The sequence below is a fragment of the Centropristis striata genome, chromosome 21, assembly GCF_030273125.1.
Source record: "Centropristis striata isolate RG_2023a ecotype Rhode Island chromosome 21, C.striata_1.0, whole genome shotgun sequence".
Classification (NCBI taxonomy): domain Eukaryota; kingdom Metazoa; phylum Chordata; class Actinopteri; order Perciformes; family Serranidae; genus Centropristis; species Centropristis striata.
The window spans coordinates 16,271,205-16,290,138 of record NC_081537.1 but is presented as its reverse complement, the minus strand read 5'-3'; the positions used below and the strand labels follow the sequence as shown (position 1 = coordinate 16,290,138).

At 39.1% G+C, this 18,934-nt stretch overlaps 1 protein-coding gene across 4 annotated transcripts in view; it reads left to right on the top strand.

The window, feature by feature from the left end:
- The window catches only part of vti1a (vesicle transport through interaction with t-SNAREs 1A), a 128,518-nt gene that overhangs the window by 13,887 nt on the left and 95,697 nt on the right, over positions 1–18,934 (top strand). For 2 of the 4 annotated variants that reach the window (XM_059324395.1, XM_059324397.1), the window contains exons 4-5: positions 9,919–9,996; positions 15,351–15,371. In XM_059324395.1, coding sequence (XP_059180378.1) covers positions 9,919–9,996; positions 15,351–15,371 — 99 coding nt within the window. The remainder of the gene's footprint in view (positions 1–9,918; positions 9,997–15,350; positions 15,372–18,934) is intronic. The other 2 variants (XM_059324396.1, XM_059324398.1) reach the window with 1 other exon arrangement.

Sequence of the window (18,934 nt, the reverse complement as noted above, 5' to 3'; positions counted from 1 at the left end):
CAGACCACCATTAGTTGGATGTTAGACACTTTAAATCGCCTGAGGTTGCCTTGGCTTACTTGTTCTTATTAAACACAGAGGAGCAAAGGCAGATTGACTCTTTTCATGGTTTGTCGCTTAACAACCCATCAATGACACCAAAGTCTAATCACTCATAACCAGTTTTAAAAGGACTCCCCCAATTGACAGGGATTTCTCCCATATATTTTCTCTGAGTACAGATTTAAGATGTAAACAAATAGATCTCCTTCTCTACTTATGAATTCTGGCTTTCATTTGGAAGTTGTTGTGCACAGTGTGTCTTCCTCAAGCCCTTTGTGGATTTGTGGCGTTGGAGGCTTTTCCATGTCCTCTTTATGGACAAGAAGATGGGATTCATTTGCGGATTAGCCTTTTGTCACTCATGTTGAGACCATTTTTCTGTGGGTTTGATGCTGTAATGGCAGCAGAGGGTCAAATCTGGGTTGAAGGACAGTGTCACAATAAGGACAAAAGAATGTGTTGTCCAGAAGTGCTGTTTCATTATCAGAAAAAATACGAGTGAGAATATCACTGTGCGATAATTGTCTGATTCTTTTTTGTTTTGTTTGTTACTCATTAAAACATATGTATTGTGTTTAAATTATAGGTTACACTTACACATAACTAGCCACGCGAAAAACTGCTGGTTATTTTGTTCTTTCTACAGTAATTCATCATTAACAAGTACTTGTAGTAATAATGTTGTTTCTAATGGAAGTTTTAATGATGGTTAATGTAATATGTGCTCCTGCTGTCATACTGTATTCTCAAGACTAAAATGATCAATTTAAAGTTATAATAACCACTGTTAATGACCACTAGAATAAGTAGAAAGGCACTTAGAGAGAGCATACCTCTGCCAAGGCCACAGTCAAACATCGCAATGTTTACAAAAATGAAAAATACTCTGTTTATCCGCCTTGTAATATCGGCTCCAAAATGTAAAGGACTCTTCTTTGGCCCAGTACACCCTTCCAAGTTTCAAGGGCTGTCCTTGATAAAGAAATTCTTAGTCCACTAACACTTTTTCCACTAATTAAGTAGTAGATCTGACAGAGAATCATGCAAAAGTACCACTATAAATTATAAGATTCTTTAGAATAAGTAATTTAACATGGAAAAAATCAACAAGATAAATCTTAGTCAATTAAGACCAAAATGACCGATGTTAACCTGACTTTGACCAGACCTGATACTGTAGATACAGGAAAGAGTGCATTGAGTAAAAAAGTATCAAAAATAAAATCTGTTTGCCAACCATTCAAATGAATATGCTAAGCGTTGGGATAAGTGTCCCCGACATACAAGTGGGAATACATTTTGAGGACTTTTGCATCACTGTCATCCTTGTGAGTTTAATGGTCATTAACAAGATGAGTTCTTGTCAGTAGTTGCCTCGTGGAAATCACATAGCCTATAATTTGTAAGCAGATCACCCCCTACTCCCTCTCCATCTCTTTATGTTAACACTTGTCTGTATGGCTGGGGTATCTGCATTATGCCTGGAGCACAGGTTTTGTTTGGCAGTGTGCAAATTCGGCCGTTATCCTTCCACGCGATCGTTTCCTCTCTCGCTTATCTCTCCTGGCCCCTCCAAAGTCGCCGTACTTCCACATACACTGACAGCGATCAGTATAGCTTTCAGACGCTTGTCTGGCTGAGTCTGCCATGAAGCGAAGGCCCTCCCAGGTCCCCTCGCTGTCCTCAGGGCTTGTGTGATTGAGTGACTGGAGTAAGTGGGGGCCATAGATAATAAGGGGGAAAATATAAAGACATGGGGCGATGATATGATAACACCCCCTTCCTCCTCCTTCCTCTGCTCCTTCTTTTTTCTCCCCTTTCCACCTCCCCTTCACTTTTCCTTCTGTTCTTCTTTCTGTCCTATCCCCGATTTCCTTGCACCGAGCCTGTCCCACGCAGTAGTGTAAACCAGAAGTGACATGTGACACCCACTCCCCAGTGATGTGCTGACAAGCGGGTACTAGAATAGGTGACAATGTTTTCTTTTTTGCCAGACTGGCTTAAGTATGGTGCAGGCGTTCATGAAGTATTTATGAAATATATTATGAATCATTGGGTCTGTGTTTTTCCTCTGTATTTTAGGCAATGGCATTTGCTTTTTAATAAGTAAGTCTCTGAGCAGGCGAGAGTGAGGGAAGGGGTAAATAGAGGAAGAGCTCTTTACATTGCATCTTTCCTGCTGTTTCTTTATAGTTAAAGCTCCGTGTTTACAAATGTTTTAACCCCTGCTCACACCCCCTTTACACAACCATGTGCGCACATGCAGACACACAATTAAACTTAGTTTCTTCCTCTCATCCTAAGTGTTTCTAATGAGGGAGCGTGTCAGAAAGAAAGGGAGAGTGTTTTTGCTCCCAGCGACCAACAATTTTGCCTTTTCTCTGGTGTTTTTGAAGCCTGCAGTGGATTCTGGCTGTGGCCTTGATCAGAATTACATTGTGGAAGATGAATTAGGGTTTCTTTTTCAATTATCCCAGAGGTTGGCCACCATTAGAGCATCAGCCTGCTCCTGCAGTGAGACTAAACTCTTTAGTTTTGTTCCCATCATTACCATAGAGCACTTGTTTGTTCTGCATTGTCAAACTTTTTTTCTTTCTTTTTTTACATTGTGTCTTTGTACATTTTTATTTCAGAAATTATCTGTTTCACATCCTTTGCTTTAAGTGCTTGTATCAAATGGCCAAGAATTCCCTGTAGGGAAAAAATGTTGCCCATTTAAAAACACAATCAAATTATAAAATGGCTCATTAAAATGTTATTTATGTAGTTGTACTCTGGAGTGGTCCTTTTTATACTTTCTGCTAGTTTTTCTTTTGAAGAATGAACTGCAGATGATTGTTTTTATGAACTCCACTATTTATTCCTGGGTTGAATAGTGCACGTTCTTTTCTGTACACTTTAGTATTTTTAAATCTGTTTAAGAGGTGTAAGCAAGTCTTCTCTGTAGCCTTCAGTTGACTATTTCTCATAATTTTTTTTGAACTACTGTTGTAAATTCCAGTACAAAACCTGCAGACTCCCAGGAAACTGGTAAGTGTATTGGGAAGTTCAGGAGGGCACATGTTGGAAGGGCTTTGGAAGGGGGCCTTACTGGCCTCATCAGCATTTGAATGCGTTCTGGCTACTGAAATAACAAAGTATACATAAATATATAGAGATAATGATCTGGCTAAGTCCCTATATGTGCTGCTGTATTCTTATGCTAATGAGTGAGCTATTCAGCACCAACAATGGTCACATTACAAGAAAAGGCAAAGCGCTGAAGGAGATAGTCTTCTGTGCGTGTCCACTGACGGACGCGCACACGCACATGCTCAGCAGGCCCGACTCCTCTCCCTTTGTGTCTAGGTTTTTTCTTTTTTTATTACATTTTTCAATTTTAGATAACACTCCAAGAATAGACATCAAACAAAAATGAATCATAAATCGAGGTCAGGAGTGAACCTCTTTCCAAAGCAGAGAAAGGGTTAAAAGTGAAGGTATTTCTTTCTTTAAAAAAGATGGGAAGACTGATAGGAGAGGAGCTCTTCTCAGCAGAGGGTTCAGTGAACCATATGTAGGTAGCCACAGGCTAATGGGCCGGTTGGTCCCTGGCTTGCCAGGTATCCTGCATTGCACATCTCCTAACACTCCCCCTCCTCCTCCACACACACTTTCTCTCTCCTCGTCATCCTCCAACACCCACCTCTCCCACCCCTCCCACCTTCACTCTGTGAAAATCCCTCCTCCACTTTCCTCTAATCTCACCTTTTTCTCTGGTGCTGACCCGGGGAGGCCCACTTTATTCCCCACTGCACGCCAGAAGACAGCGTTGTGATCGGAGCCCGGGCCCCTGTGCTGGTTCCCCCTCTCCTCTCCTCTCTCCTTGCCCTGGCTGCCCGCCTCCCCGACGGCTCTGCTCTATTGATTTACTCCTCCAACCAATGCTGTCTGTCTCTGTTTTGCACCACCAGCACCTAGGTCCCTCATCTCTATAACCCTCCCTCTTTCCCCATTTTCTCTCTTTCCCTCTCTTGCTCTCTTCTTTCTTTCTTTCTTTCTTTCTCTTCATACTTTCTTTCTTTCTTTCTGTCCCCTCCTACACAACCACGGGCTAAGGGAGAAAACCTGACAGAACACCAGAGAAGGAGGGAAAGAGAGATGGAAGGATGGGGGTGTGGGAGGGGAAACAGGGCCTTTGATTTTTCATTAGAAGCGCCTCCATATTTTAATATTGGGTTTAATCGGGCCCTCATGCCTTAAAGAAATAACCATTGAGAGATGATCCCTCGGCCTTCAAAAAGTATATGGCGCTTCTTCAATCAAAGCCCTCCTCGAATTTGCTCTTTTGTTTGGAGTTCACTTGCAATCCTTCGCCCCCCCTCCTCTCTTCTCTCGCCGCCTCTCGGCCTCTCGCTTTGTGGGTACAGTCGTTAGGCTTATTGACTGATCTCGGTTGTACTTAGCAATAGAAATGACTTTGACAGGGAAATACACCACCGGTATCACAGATGTACAAGCATGAAAGGCCCCTATCAGAATAGTGCACTTTTTTACCAGCTAGGTATTTCCCCCAGAGATAAATCCTGTTTACTCGTGGTCTAACATAAAAGAATTTGATAGATTCAGAGATACAGTTTGAAACTGGAATGAAAATTTTGATTTAATTAAACAAATATGAGAAGTTTTTCACTATTGTCTCTGACCGTGCCAGATATATTTTTTTTTTTGGTGAGATCTTTTTTAAAGCTGAAACACACTGTCATCCTAAATAAAGACTCTTCACCTCATACCTGTTTAGATATGTCGCAAGCTCATTTATTACCTCGCCTCGGTTGATCATTCACCTTTATTTGTGTTTGCGACAACGGCTTCTCTGAGACTCCTTCAGGTTTTTCATGGAAGTGGAACACAATGCTGTGTGCGTAGAAGCCACCAAAGCACCAACCTGTGAGCTAATGAGAGGCCCCATGCTGTTATCTAAGGCTCCGGCTTCCCTACCACTGCTGCACTTCTATTAGGGGAGAGAACACACACCGGGCTACCGTTCACATATGTTGCGCGCGTACGTTCTCTAAAGGAGGTTTCCCCGGGATGCAAAGGCTTGTAGGAGCCCGCATTGCTCATGCAGTGGCCCTCGTGCACACGTACACACACACACACACACGCACACGCACACGCACACGCACACGCACACACACACACACACACACACACACACACACACACACACACACACACACACACAGGAGTGGAGGATTCGATGGCACCAAAGACCACAATAAAACAAAGACACAAATGACACCCTCCTGTGACAATCCCAATTGTAGCTACTTGCTTTTGTCTGATAATATATCAAATGCATTAAAAAAGAGCACTTACTTAATTGAACAACCTCTCCCAATTTGTTTGTGGTAAAGGAGAGTAGAAGACACTAGACAACAATTTGTGTGTGTGTTTTCCTTTGTGCCGTGTGTGTGTGTGTGTTAAACCCCTGCCAAGCAGAGATGCATTATTTAAGATGCTGTTGTGATACTTGTGCCTGCTTAAAGGTCTCAGCTTCCTTTTAACGCCATGCCGCATCGGTCCACCTCTGCCCCCACTTGTGGGGAGGGGGGACCAGAGTGGGACCTGCTGGTACTGGTCCACATATCACCTGGGAAAATATCACAGCAGGGGGAGGAAAGGAAGCGATATCGATAACCTTTGAGTTTAGCACTTGGACATAAAGATTTTATTAGCCTACTTTATTGTCATTTTATTGCTGTTTTTCAGTTTTTACAAGATATTCAAAGATGTTAAATGTAGAAAAAATTAAATGTGCATTTTATGCTCACCTGAAAGTAATTATTAAAATGGTTTTGATATGTTTCCACATTCATGGGGCGGCTCTAACAGTTAGGGGAAAATAAAAGGTTGAATGCCAGTTTCCGACAAGCACATGGAGCTGGACATAAGTGTTATTAGGTCTAAATTTGGAAATGCCCAGTCGCTCTCCTGCTGGTAAAAAAGCCTGTAATGGAACATAGTATTGTAAATTGAATATGGTTAATTACTCTTCATGCTATGCCACCAGCCGTGTGTGCAGGGCGAAAAGGAAAAAGCTTGGGAAAGTGGAGGGAAAAAGCGTCTGCAGAGGAACTTCAGGGCCCCTCATTACACTCTGCCCCTGGGTATTTTTACGCCTTTTATTTCCCATCTAATGAACTGTTTACATTTTTCAGCTTTCCAGGCGCCACAATTATTTGCGCTTGTCCTTGTGTCACTCGTTGCACTGGGCAAAAAGCAAGGAGGAGAGTTGGAGGGCATTGAAACATGTATAAAAATCTCTGCTTATTTTATTTTAATTATTGCAATTTTTTAAATGTATTTTTTGTAGAAAGGAAACTTTTACATTACAAAGACGGTGATTGTTGACTGCTTGAAATTAGGAAAGGTCATTGTTTTACAATCATCAATACATTTTCTGTAAACAGATGTGTTTTTTTTTTACTTTCTTCTTTCTGGTCTATGGAGGAACTTAAAACTCATCATGTTAATTTAGGCAATATATACCCATGCATGTCCATAGGAGAAAAGAAAGAAATTGCACACAAAGGAAAGATCCATATATTTGCTATAATTAAATAAATATAATTTGCCTCTCTGAGGATTATGCCAAACTGATTAGCATATCTGATATGAATTGTTATGCATGCATATGTAATTACATTTTGATGGGTAAAGAAGAGTAGGTTTTTTTGTCGTCTGCTATCCATGTCAACAGAGGTAAAACGTGTGTTTTTGACAGGACACAAGCACCTCCATCGCTGCATTTGACGGGATGTGTAGAGTTTTAAAGGCAGGCCACTTTGCATAAAGTTAAGATGTATCTTTGTACTTTTCTTGTGTGCTTCCGAGAATAGAAGCAAATTCTCACCCAAGATTAAAAAAGTGACAAAAGACAGACCTTTCAAAAGGATTAAAAAAAGCTCTTTTTTTTCTTTTCTGAGCAATAAGGTATCTTCTGAAAGCGCTCATTCTTTTTTAGATTACAAAGCCTGATTAGTTGGTTTCGTCTTAAGATGCTGCGCTTAGTCTTTGCATACTGTAACTAGAATGAGAGAGTTTCAGTGCATTTTCTTTATAGAAAAGAAGATTTTTTTACTATGGAACAGGTATCTGATATCTGCCTTCCTGAACTCCAGAATGATCCTGATGTCACTTTGCAATTTTTTTTTTTTGCTTAACTTATAATCAAAACCTGTTCCTGTATTAAGCAGTCAATATTGCACAGCTGTTTATGTTTCACATCAAATGGGAAGACAGTAATCACTCAGGAATCTGTTGTTTTCCTGAGGGGGAATCCAAAAACTGGAGTGTATACTGTAGGTACAGGGGAAGTAGCGGCACACTTTCATTTCAATGACATTTTCCATTCTTTATACTTTCCTTTGTTATCTACACTCTTCTCATTGCAGAAACGCTTCATACATTCATCTGTAACAGACAGCTATTTAGAAATACCAAAAAATCCCTGCATATGGTTTGAAGGCAACGTAAGCCTTAACATTCAAATCAATGCTTCTCCCAGGCTTCCTCGTCTCAATTACTGGTGAAGTCGTCTTTCCCCCTAAGTTGCACTGCAGCTCTTTAAGATGAAACTCGACTTAAATGGAATATGTGGGTGTTTTCCTGGCAACAAATATGTGTGCGCGTGTGCCTTGTGTACAAGTGTACATGCTGTCTTCAAATAGATGCTTATTGTCTTTCTGGTTTTACTCAAATCTGAAATTCTTTTTAATGTCCTTGCAGCACAGTGACCACTTATTTATCCCTGCACAGAAGATGGAAATAAAAAAATACAATAGACAATAGAATAATAAAAAAAAAAAACAGCATAAAAGTTAGTTATATTTTTTATTTTATAGGGACAGAATACTATCACTTTAATTAAAAAATATATGCTAATAAATGCCAGACATTTGTACAAATTAGATGTTTGAGACAAAAGAAAAAAAAAGAATTATTATATTATGTGGGTTTATGTCACCTATTTTTGCCTTAAAGTGCCATGATTGAATTTAACCAACCTTTTCTTAGAATTTTTTTCTTTTCTGAAAATTATTAATTGAAGAACAAAAATCACACTTTAAAGTAAACAATTGTTTGGCACAATCACAAAACAATTGCAAAAACATCCTAACAGCACATTTTGGCATAGTGCTGCTGCTGTGTAATGCGTTTTGAGGGGGGTTCAGTGTTGTGTTTTATTTGAGTCAGTGTTGCCGATCTTCTCTTTTCCCCACAGTGGGCGTTCTGTGGTTAGCTTAGGTCCCTGTGGTTGAGTATTGTTTGGGTGCGCTCTTTATCTAATGGGTTTTGTGGTCTGGGTCAATCAGGCCCACCGTCTAGTCAGTAATTACTCCAGAGGACTGTGGCCCTCACCATCACGATAATAACAGCCAAATCACATCAGCCATGACTTTCCACTCAGTGCTCCAGATTATGAGGAGAGACAAATAAAAAATAAAAAGTTTAAAAAAAATCAACTGGCTGGCTGTGATTGGTTCCAAAGTTATTTCAATCAAGGAACTTGATATCATCACTCATGAGGTTAGAATTGGCTTTTTCAAGTTTGATTTGTGCTTCTCTTACGAAAGGTAGCATCAAAGTACTTCATGCAATAGCTTCTTCAAACTTTTACTGATAATAGAAAAGATACTGGGGAAAGGATACTGTACTTGAGGAAAAAAATGTCCCCACCAGGTAATTGGTGTTCCTTCACTGATTCTCTTACTTTGTTTTATTTATTTAGAGTCGAGAACCAAGTAAATATAGAAAATAGAAAGAATTCGAGTTGAGAAAAAGTGATATTTTCATTCCTGTGCTAGTGTTTGTCTTTGATTTTGCCCACCTCCTGCAGCCCACCTAGAAACCCTGTCAAGGCAGGGAGAGAAAGTGAAGGAGGCTTAGTAAACACTTTCTGTGTCTGCTGCTGGTGTGTATTTAGTTTAGAGGGCATGCCAAGAGGCTGTTTTTCCATGGGTCGGGCGTCTGTAAACAAGCGGTACAACGGCAGCCCACTCTTCGACAATCGGAGGTGGCACACTCTGAAGTGTGTATGAAATGTGTGTGTCTGAGTGTTTGTCTTTTTGGGTTTCTTTCTTTCTTTTTTTTTTTTTGGACATGGCATTCCCTCTTATTCTAGCCTATCTGGAGACAGAGAAAGAGAGAGAGTGTGAGAGAGAGAGAGAGGGTTTGTGTGTGTGTGTGTGTGTGTGTGTGTTAGAGAGAGGCAACCCCAAATCCGATGGGCCGCCAATGGGTGATGAATTATTCCCTGTCTGAGTCTCAGCATTGGTGTTATCACAGAGCCTGCCACTGCACTGGGATGACAGCGGTGACAGCCCCCAGAAAAGATTTAGCGCTGACAAGTGATACTTCCTCATAATACATCTCCCTGGCCCTCTCCCCTGTCCCCCTGTTCCACAATCTCTCCATGCACACAAGATGAGGTTTTTTATCCCTCAACTTATATTTGTTTAAGTGGGCAAGCTGTGGGGTGGGGTGTGGGAGGGGGGGCTCTTTGCCATCACTTCTGTGGCACAAGTGCACTAGGTACAGTAGATCACCTTGGAAGGAGGTATGGGCACAAACCCAGACATGCTTGTTCTCAGTACATGTGTTGCAGGGGTACACACACAGAGAGACACACTCGCACACAACCTGCTGTATGACTCAGTTTGTCACCAAGTTCCATTAGGGGGCTCTCGTGCTTAAGGAATGCCTGTTGTGTTTTTGCATCAACAACAGTACTAAACCATATTTCCCCACTTGTTTTCTCTTTTTGCTCTCCCCTGTTTCTCCCTTCTCTTCTTCTTTTTGTCCTTCTTCCTCCTCCTCCTCCCCCTGCAGAAAAGGTCACGTATTGCCTACAGTGATGAGGTGCGCAACGAGCTCCTGGGGGATGATGCCAGCTCCTCGGAGAACCAGGTGAGGTGCTAATCAGGGGCCCGAACGACACCAGTGTGGGTGGCTGACTGGCCCCAAGGGTGAGGAGGTGGGCCCCTCATAGAGGCCATCGAGAGCTGAAACCACAGTATTGTCACCAAGTCATGCGGAAGGAACACTGTTTAATGCAAAGCTGGGCTGCCTGTGAGTGGGCTCAGGGCATGGGACCAGTGTCTGGCTAAAGCCAGATTGCGGCCGACGCACACATGCACGCATATGCACACCTAAACACAAACGCACACCATCCAACACACATTTCAATCCAAAAACCCGGCCTCCCCACTCCAACCGTCCCACAGCTGTTCTCCAGCCGGGTGTGGACTTAGGCCAATAATAGATCCTCCAGCGAGGTCCGCACACAAACACACTAAATTCGCTAAATCTTGTTCTCCCGTCTTTCTTTAAACTCCAAGGGTGGTGAACCTGCACAATGTAGATACTCAAAATTAATAAGAACGCAGGTTCTCATTTTGTTGACAACTGGTTATTAATTTAAAAAAATCCTGAAATATTTTTTGTGCAGTGCTCCATACAAATTATCCTTTAGCCCCTAAATATTTTTATTTATTATTTAACATCAGCTCTTAATAAAAAATCTCAAATTCTATTTGACTTCTTTATGGTTTTGATCTATTATCTATCAACAAATAAATTCACAATTGGTTTATTGTTTATTAAAAGACGATGAGTGACATTTTGTTTGAATATCGGTTCAGCCTGTTGAATTCGAAGGATATAAACAACAGATAAAGACCACATTAGCAATTTTCATTCATTGTCAGCAGTGTCTACAAAAGCTTCATTCACAGCAGTTATGGAAGTGGCAATGAAGAAGAAAAACAATTATCTCGAATTGTGATCTTAATTGCCCAAAATGTGCCACATGTTCTTTTAAACTTAAGTTGTTTTGAATAAATTGTTTTGAATAAATGTAGAACTGCATCAAAACGGTGATACATCAACGGATCCAGCGAACAGCGTTTTAACATTTAAGACGCACTTACCTATTGCTCACCTGCACAGCTGCCACTCATACGCAGCCACTCTCAACTATGACCAAACGTCTTTTGACTAATTATATATTATCTTTACAATCGGCTGTCAACTTGCAGGGGTTACTGCGTCTCAAGGCACACGCAGTCACACACACACACACACACACACTCACATGCAAATAAATACTTTGCATTTACGTGCACAATCAAAAAGAAAAAAGACAAAGATGAATACTCGAATGCATATTTGCACATTTAGTCCCACAGTGCTTTATGTGAGTATATTTAGATGATTCGCAGCTAAGCAAAGCCAAATAAAGTTGTCTGTTTTTTTTTTTGAACATTTCCTATTACCATTTCAATGATGACCCATGAACTACACATCTTAGAAACATATGTATCAAGAAGCAAGATGTGTAATTGAAATGCATATTCCTGGCAAATTAGCGAGACACAAAAGTGACTCTGACATTTTCTGCAGAAGTTGGAAGGAGATTTGCTGTCAGAAATGTCATGTTTGAGACACTGAGGAGTTCTATCAAAATCCTGTCAAGGAAAAGCTGAAAAACTGTATCGCAATTCTTTTTAAATCTTTATTTCCCTTTCATTAAAAATGCATCCAAAAAATATTTAAAGTAATATTTATAAATCTATAATTTACACATCTCAAAAAGAAAATGATTGGATAAAAATCAGTATAGAATTATAATTATAGAATGATGTTATACATTTACATTCTAAATTTGGGACCTTGCTATTTTTATTGTTATTATCCTTTTAAAAATTAATTATTATTCTTGACAGTAATTATTTTAAATGTATTTTATATTGTTTTATGTCAAGGTACTTTATTACTAAATTTAAAACATTAAAATGTTGATTTAAACCAATGCATGCACACGTCAGGAAAAGAATAGGAAGCAGAATGTGACATTTAAATATGAGAGCAGTGTCCACAGCTTCTTAATTCATAATATTCATAAGATTAAGCATAATAATTCAAATTATGAAATGTAAAATAATTTTAATTCAATTAAATCATTATTAACATGTAAAAATATATGTATTTAGACTAAAACATATTTAATTTGGGGAATTTAGGCCAAACATAATGCCCTTAAAAAATCCAAGCTACACTAAATCCTTTAATTTCTTCATTTTATTTGGCTTTCCCCAATTTATTTTATTACAAAAACATTACCAGTACTCAAAACCTATATATGTTTAAAACATACAATATTAATTATTCAATTGTGGAAAAACATAATGATAATGTAATAATTAGCAATAATAATGTCTGATGTGAAACATTTAAAATTTTAATTATACATTATATCTAAAGCACACAAAGCCTAAGAAAGAGTTCATGCAGGGGGCAAAAGCAAAGTAAATAGATGATATACATTTTCCCTTTTTCTCCCAGGTGCCGTATTTACCTCATTTTCATTTTAAAAACTTGTGGAGATAATACTTGTCTTGGTCTTGCTGTGAGTGGAGTACTCGGAACTTCAGGGTTTTTTATCTAACGAGACGGCGGTGATAGGAGAGGGGAAAAGATGGTGGGGGCCGGGGCAAGTCGGTCAATTTAATTCCTGACGATCTGAAAGAGGTCAGGATCATTTCATATAGCCCTGGCTGAGCAGATCATTACCAGTCACAAATCTGTTGGTTACATGGCAAGGATTTATAGCTAAGTAAATAGGGAACCGTCATAAGTTCTGAAAATGGCGTATTGGCCCTGCGATAATGGCTAAAGGACGATTTAATAGAGTTCGGCATTTATTCGTTATCTGTATGCGGACAGAGACTGAATTGGCACTATCACTCGTTTTTTTTAATAATGTGGTAGGCTACCATTGCACATTTTTTCTTTCTGTTTCCTCTGCATGCAACACACGCACAAATGTTGGTGCGCACACACACACACCAACACCCCGCACACACACACACACACACACACCCACAGAAGCACAGAGACGCCACACACAAAGCAGCAAATGCACACACAGTTCTCACACACGAACACTATACGGAATAGTTTCGATTTCAGTCACAGCAGAAGGCTTGGCCACAAGAGATTGTGCTGGTTTGAGCCGGCATGGACCAGATTTTACAGGCTACAAAGGAAGCAGATTACCACTTGTATCGAATTCCGTATTGGATAAAAAAAATCTTTTGTTTGAAAAAAAAATTGCTGATTATCACAACAGAAAAATTGCAGCAGTGCAATTTTGAATACTGGCTGGCATCACAAAAACACAAGGAAAGGCGCTCATGCAGGAGTAATTATAACATTTACAATATTCTGTATTTACTGCTCTATATCTCTTGAGCAACGCGAGCATCGTTGGCTGTACTAAAGAATGGATGCCAAAGAAAAATAAAGCTAAACAGGAAGAAACGAGAAACACTGCTCAACATGCCCCTCGTATAGTTTTAACAAATCCTCCACGAGGACTTGCAATCAGTCAGGCAGCACAAATGAGCTAGAACAAGTTTTGTTTGGTACCCATTGACTGATGGCTGAGCTGGGGTGAGGGATCGCAGGATCTGCTGGGCTTTTTTCAAGCCCCAAATAAGCACATCCACAGTGTAGTTTTAAACTTTGGCCTCTTCAATAATGCATTCTTGGTGGGGAGTTGTTGCTCGAGTTAGAAAAGACAGTTTCCACTCTTAAGTGCGTCTTGATACTGCCGACGTTTTCAAGGGAAAGAGCTCTTTAGAAAAACATGCAATTATACTTGTTTACCTCCCACATTACAGATATCGACAATATTTTTTATATTTGCAATATTGCAGTGAAGCGTTGTATTTTCTGATTGGTGGAAAAATTATGCAAGAACTATTTTTGAGATGCTTCTAAAATTATAAGAGGAGTGCTGTGACAAATGCAAGATTGTAATGTGTGAAGCACTTGATATTTTCGTTTGTGTTTTATATAGTATAGATTTCTCCTGAATTTTATTACCATACAACACATTTCTTCGAGTCTGTTTACTAGTGGTGTAATATAAATAGAGGAGAAAAATGTTTGCGGTGTTGTTTGCTATTTAGGATTTTAGTATAAAAGATGCAAATGTTATATGTTAGTTCTTTGATTTATTCTGGTCATAAGATAGTAGAATAAGCAGATGCTTTATTAATTGTTTTTGAATTGACAAAAGATGCGTTTTTTTGACCATCTGCTAACCTTAAAATAAGCAATCAAGCTAAAAATTTCAACATTTAAGAATTCACACTTTTTAGATCATAAAAAAAAATTCCAGGCTCACAAAATTCAAAAATTAACAGCACAAGTAACAGTGGCCCTGAGCCTCGCTGCAGATCTGCTTATATTTAATGTTGGCGAAGAAATGTGCATTAAAAAGGAAATAACCTCTAAAAGGCAAATCAAGAAATGTGTGCTTCCCCTTTTTCTGCCAACCGTGTTGCATTCCCACGATAAGCTCCAGCTTTCTCTTTCCTTCTCCTGCAGCTCTCACTTAGGCCAGGGAAGCAACCTTTTTTTTAATTGTGATTAGGCATAATTAATAGTAAATTGGATTATTTCCCTCCCTCAAATGTCTGATTCATTATCAGAGATGCAGGCTTTTCCAGGGCAGGGAATAGGAATAGCATCTCTTATTTGCTTCACTATAAATCCGCTATTCTTTTTCATCAAAAATGTATAGCTATGCTAAGATTCATTTTTCATGATCTGTGGCTCTCCCAATAATAAGCTGCACTGTATGTATATACAGTGGTTGCCTCACATGCCTTTCCCTACACAATCTACACAGCATGCACCTTTGCTGAGATTCATAAGCTACATGAAATATTGACAGCATATCAGCATTGATGAACAGCGGTACACATGGCATGGCTCAGCATTTCTCCCACTCGGTTCCAAAGGGCACACATTTTCTTTTTATCCTTTTCTGGAGAATTCTGCAAAATGACAGATAGTTTAAAAATGTTGAGGAAAAATATTTTGCAGACTATATTTCACTCTTTTTTCCCCCCCTTTTCTCTTGCTATATCAACTTCTGTGATGTGACTTCCTTGATAATGTTAGTTGATATTGCAAGTCGAGCGATCCATTCCCTCCCTTTGTTTCATGTGACAGCGCCAGGACTTGATCTTTGTTTGTTCAAAAAAGTCAGCCCGAGCGGCGTGTTTAGCTTCGTTTAATGTGTTTGTCTTGTGATTTCCAAATGCTAAACATGCAAACAGATAAATCGTCAAGGTTAATTCCGTACCCAGCCACATGACTGATCTTCCTCCTGCCATGTTTCTGCTTTTTTATCTCTCCTTCACTCTCTCCATCTTTTCTCTCTTCTCCCTTTTGCTCTCATGATGCAGTTGATAAAGTTACGTGAAGAGGTAAGTGCTTCTCTTCTTCTGCTTCCCACTGAAATTTCAATTTGCCCTCCTCTTTCCTGTAGGAAATTAAAATCAGCTCATTTGGACATTTTTTCCCTTTTTTTGCATGTCTGATTCAACAGCTTACAAGCCAAACAAAAGATAAGGAATTCACCAAAAATCAGTACAGTTTCAGTCTCCAGTTACCTTAAATATTATAAAGACATTATTTCTGATGCGCTTACAGCAGCTTTCGTTAGTCGGTCCAACAAAGATCAACTTATTAGTTTCAAGAAGGATTTTACTATTCCTTCATTTTCTTGAATGAGGCCGCACTCGTTGCTTTCTGCCTTTTGTAATAAATTTAAATTAGATTATCATTACTATCATTTGTTTCAGGCTATACGCGATGACTGTTTCGGTAGTTGTTCACCATTCATCATCATTCATTCCCCACATTACGTCACCACCATTCCCGAAGATTAGGTTTCCTTGTTTGTCCGTTTGTCAGCAGGATTACAGGAAAACTGCTGCCCTGATTTTCATGAAATTTGGCGGAAGAGTTTAGCATGGGTCAAGGAAGAACCCATAAAATTTTAGAGCTGATCCGAGTCTTTGGGCAGATACACAAATCCTTTTTTAGTTGCAAAACATTGCGAGAGAGGGCATGGCCTTGTTGGTGGTTTGTGCTCTTTCTCATTTATCCAAGTGCTTCATTGTTCTTATTCTGTAATGTGCACTGCAAGATACTGGCACAATTTAATGAAATTGTAGTGTTTTTCTTGGTGCACAACGAAAATGTACAGTTCAACCAAACAGAAATGTCAAGAAAGCATGTCGACCTGTCAGGTACTGTATATTATTGGCTTGTAGATGTTAATTTAAAGCAACATACAACATCTAAAATCTAATTTTGGTTTAGTGGACAAAGTTGGTGAGACCACACACCCAGCAGAAACATGAATCATGCTTGCTTAGCTGAATGACTTACCAAATGCTATGTGAAGGTTTTGCAAATTAATTATGAACAAGAACCTAGACTAATTGGCATTAATGATTCTTTTTCAATTGTTATTACTTTTCATTAAAGTGTCCTGTATCCAGTGCCGTTAGCAACAGTTGGAGGTTTTCTCTCTTTGAGGCGGTAAACTAAAGACACTGATGTTGGAATAAAACCTGGTTCCTTAAACTTTTGTCCGTTTTAGCTATAAATGTAATACAAATGCTTTAATTGAGCTGCTCCACTCATAATTAAATACAAATTCACTTTAAATTGAATGAATCTTTCAGTGTAATAAAAACAAATTGTAGCAAATGTTAGATTGAACTGCCATGACAACTTCCATTCCAAACATCATTCAGATAAGTGATGGAGCATGCCTGATAATTCAAATCTGCTGTCTATTGATGTCTATTGTTTATGAAGTTAGATAGTGGTATTAAAAAGGATGAAAACTGTAACAACTATGCAACCTTTTAGATTCTTTTTAGACTTTTCAGCATTTGTTCTTTGACTGTCCAGCAATATTATAGTAATATTAGCTCAAATTCCATCATACTTTTACTTAAAAACACTGAGATGGCAAGTAAAAATTACAATCATAATGTTTAGAACTTGTAACATATAACAAATACGAAATGTAGCAAATGTTTGATTGAACTGCCATGACAACCTGTCTGTGGGGTCTTTCTTTTAAGACTGAAACGTCCACTCCAAACATCATTTAGATAAGTGATGTAACAAGCGTGATAATTCAAATCAGTTGTCTATTGATAATTGATTGATTTGTCAGAATGGGTGGTTTATTAAGTTACATAGTGGTATTTAAAAAAACATGTAAACTATAACATTGTGTCAATGCAGTTAGTTTTAAATTAAATTTAAATTTATGGACTGTGCATCAATATAGTAGTAATATTAGCTCAAGTACCATCATACTTTTCCTGTTATGCCATTCTTAATAACACTGAGATGCTCAGTGAAAATTACAATCACAATGTTTAACATATTTTAATTGATACGAACTGATGATAATTTAGAGAAGGTGTTTTTCCCTCTCACTGAGGCAGATTTAGTTGTTTGCTGTTTCTGTAGGTTACATTATGTTGCTTGTCCTTTGAAGCATGACTGAACTTGTATTTGCAGGTGTAGTTACAGTATGTTGTTAAATGTGCCTTTGAGTGAGTCTGTGTTCAAAAGGGCCTCTGCTGTAGCAGAGTAATTCAATTCCTATCAAAGGCTCACCATTCACACCTATCCATAATTTAGAGCACCAACCTGGCCCAGATGCCATGTTATCACGCTTTTTTCTTTTATTTAGCTCTACTTTTGTTTCCCCTTCTTCTTCCCACCTTTTTCTGTGCATTTCCTCCTAGCCTGAGGGTCAGAAGACACCTTAAGTTACCTCACCTGTCCTCCCCTTAAGGAATGGCCCGATCTGTGTAATCAGGCTTGATTCGGCGCCCTCTTCGCCATTGCACTTCTCCATTGCAGTCTTTTACCCTTCTGCTCTTCCTGCATTTGAATCAAAGGCTGGCACAGCTTATACACACTTAAGCCTTGCTTTTAAAAAACTATACTTTTTTTTCTTCAGCTGAAAAACATGTTTAAATATTTAGCACCCATATTCACAGCTGTTTGACACTTGTAATTCCTCGTCTTACAAGTCCCAAACAAACGGCACAGAAGATCACACAGTCAGTCTGAATCACAGCTGTCATCATTATTCACTTTGACTCTCCCCCACCCTTATTGAAATAATAAGGAAATCATCTGAACTTTGGAAAATGGTGATAGTAACCGCCTGTGTTTGATATTGAAAAAAGGCAGGAGAGCGAAAGAAGAGGGGAGAGATTTCTTTTGAGCTACAGCTGCATTGTTCTGGGGCTCCCTGTTAATAACTTACAACTGAAGAGTGTTTCTTGACGCAAAAAAGCACAACAAAAAAACACAATTTTCGTGGTTCCTAAGAAGATCTTTGTTCAAAATGTAGGTGTCAGATGAAAAGGCATACATGCATAGGCAGAAATGGTGGTGGGGTGCACTGGTGCACTCAGAGATGCACAATATCATCATATATTGTATTTAAATTGCTAGAAGGCTCCACGAGACAATCAGATGTGATTTGAAATGCAACCCCTTTGTTTTTGTTTTGTTATTAATTATGGGCCAGTTTTTGAGCTTGAGCAGGTGTTAGTGTATGTGTGCTTTTATTCTGAAGATTTCATCATGGTTATATCAGAACGACGGGGGTCAAGCCTTGATATGTGACGGTGTAGCACAGTAGGGGCTGGCAGCCTCTTTCCATTTCCTTCCACAAAATGCTGACAAGGATGTGTTGGATTTGCTTGCTAACTGCAGAATAAAACCATAGCCGAACACTCACATTTTTGTCGTTGTGTGATATTTGTATATTGGATCAAAATTGCTTTTCTGGAGAGTAAGACCTCGTTTCAGATGAAGTTTGTAGACATAATCTCTACATCAGCCTCGACTGTGACTACGTAGTGTAGGATGTTTAGTTCTCATTGTACATGTTCCTTTTCATTATTTTCCATGGTATCATCCTGTGTCCATGGCTGGA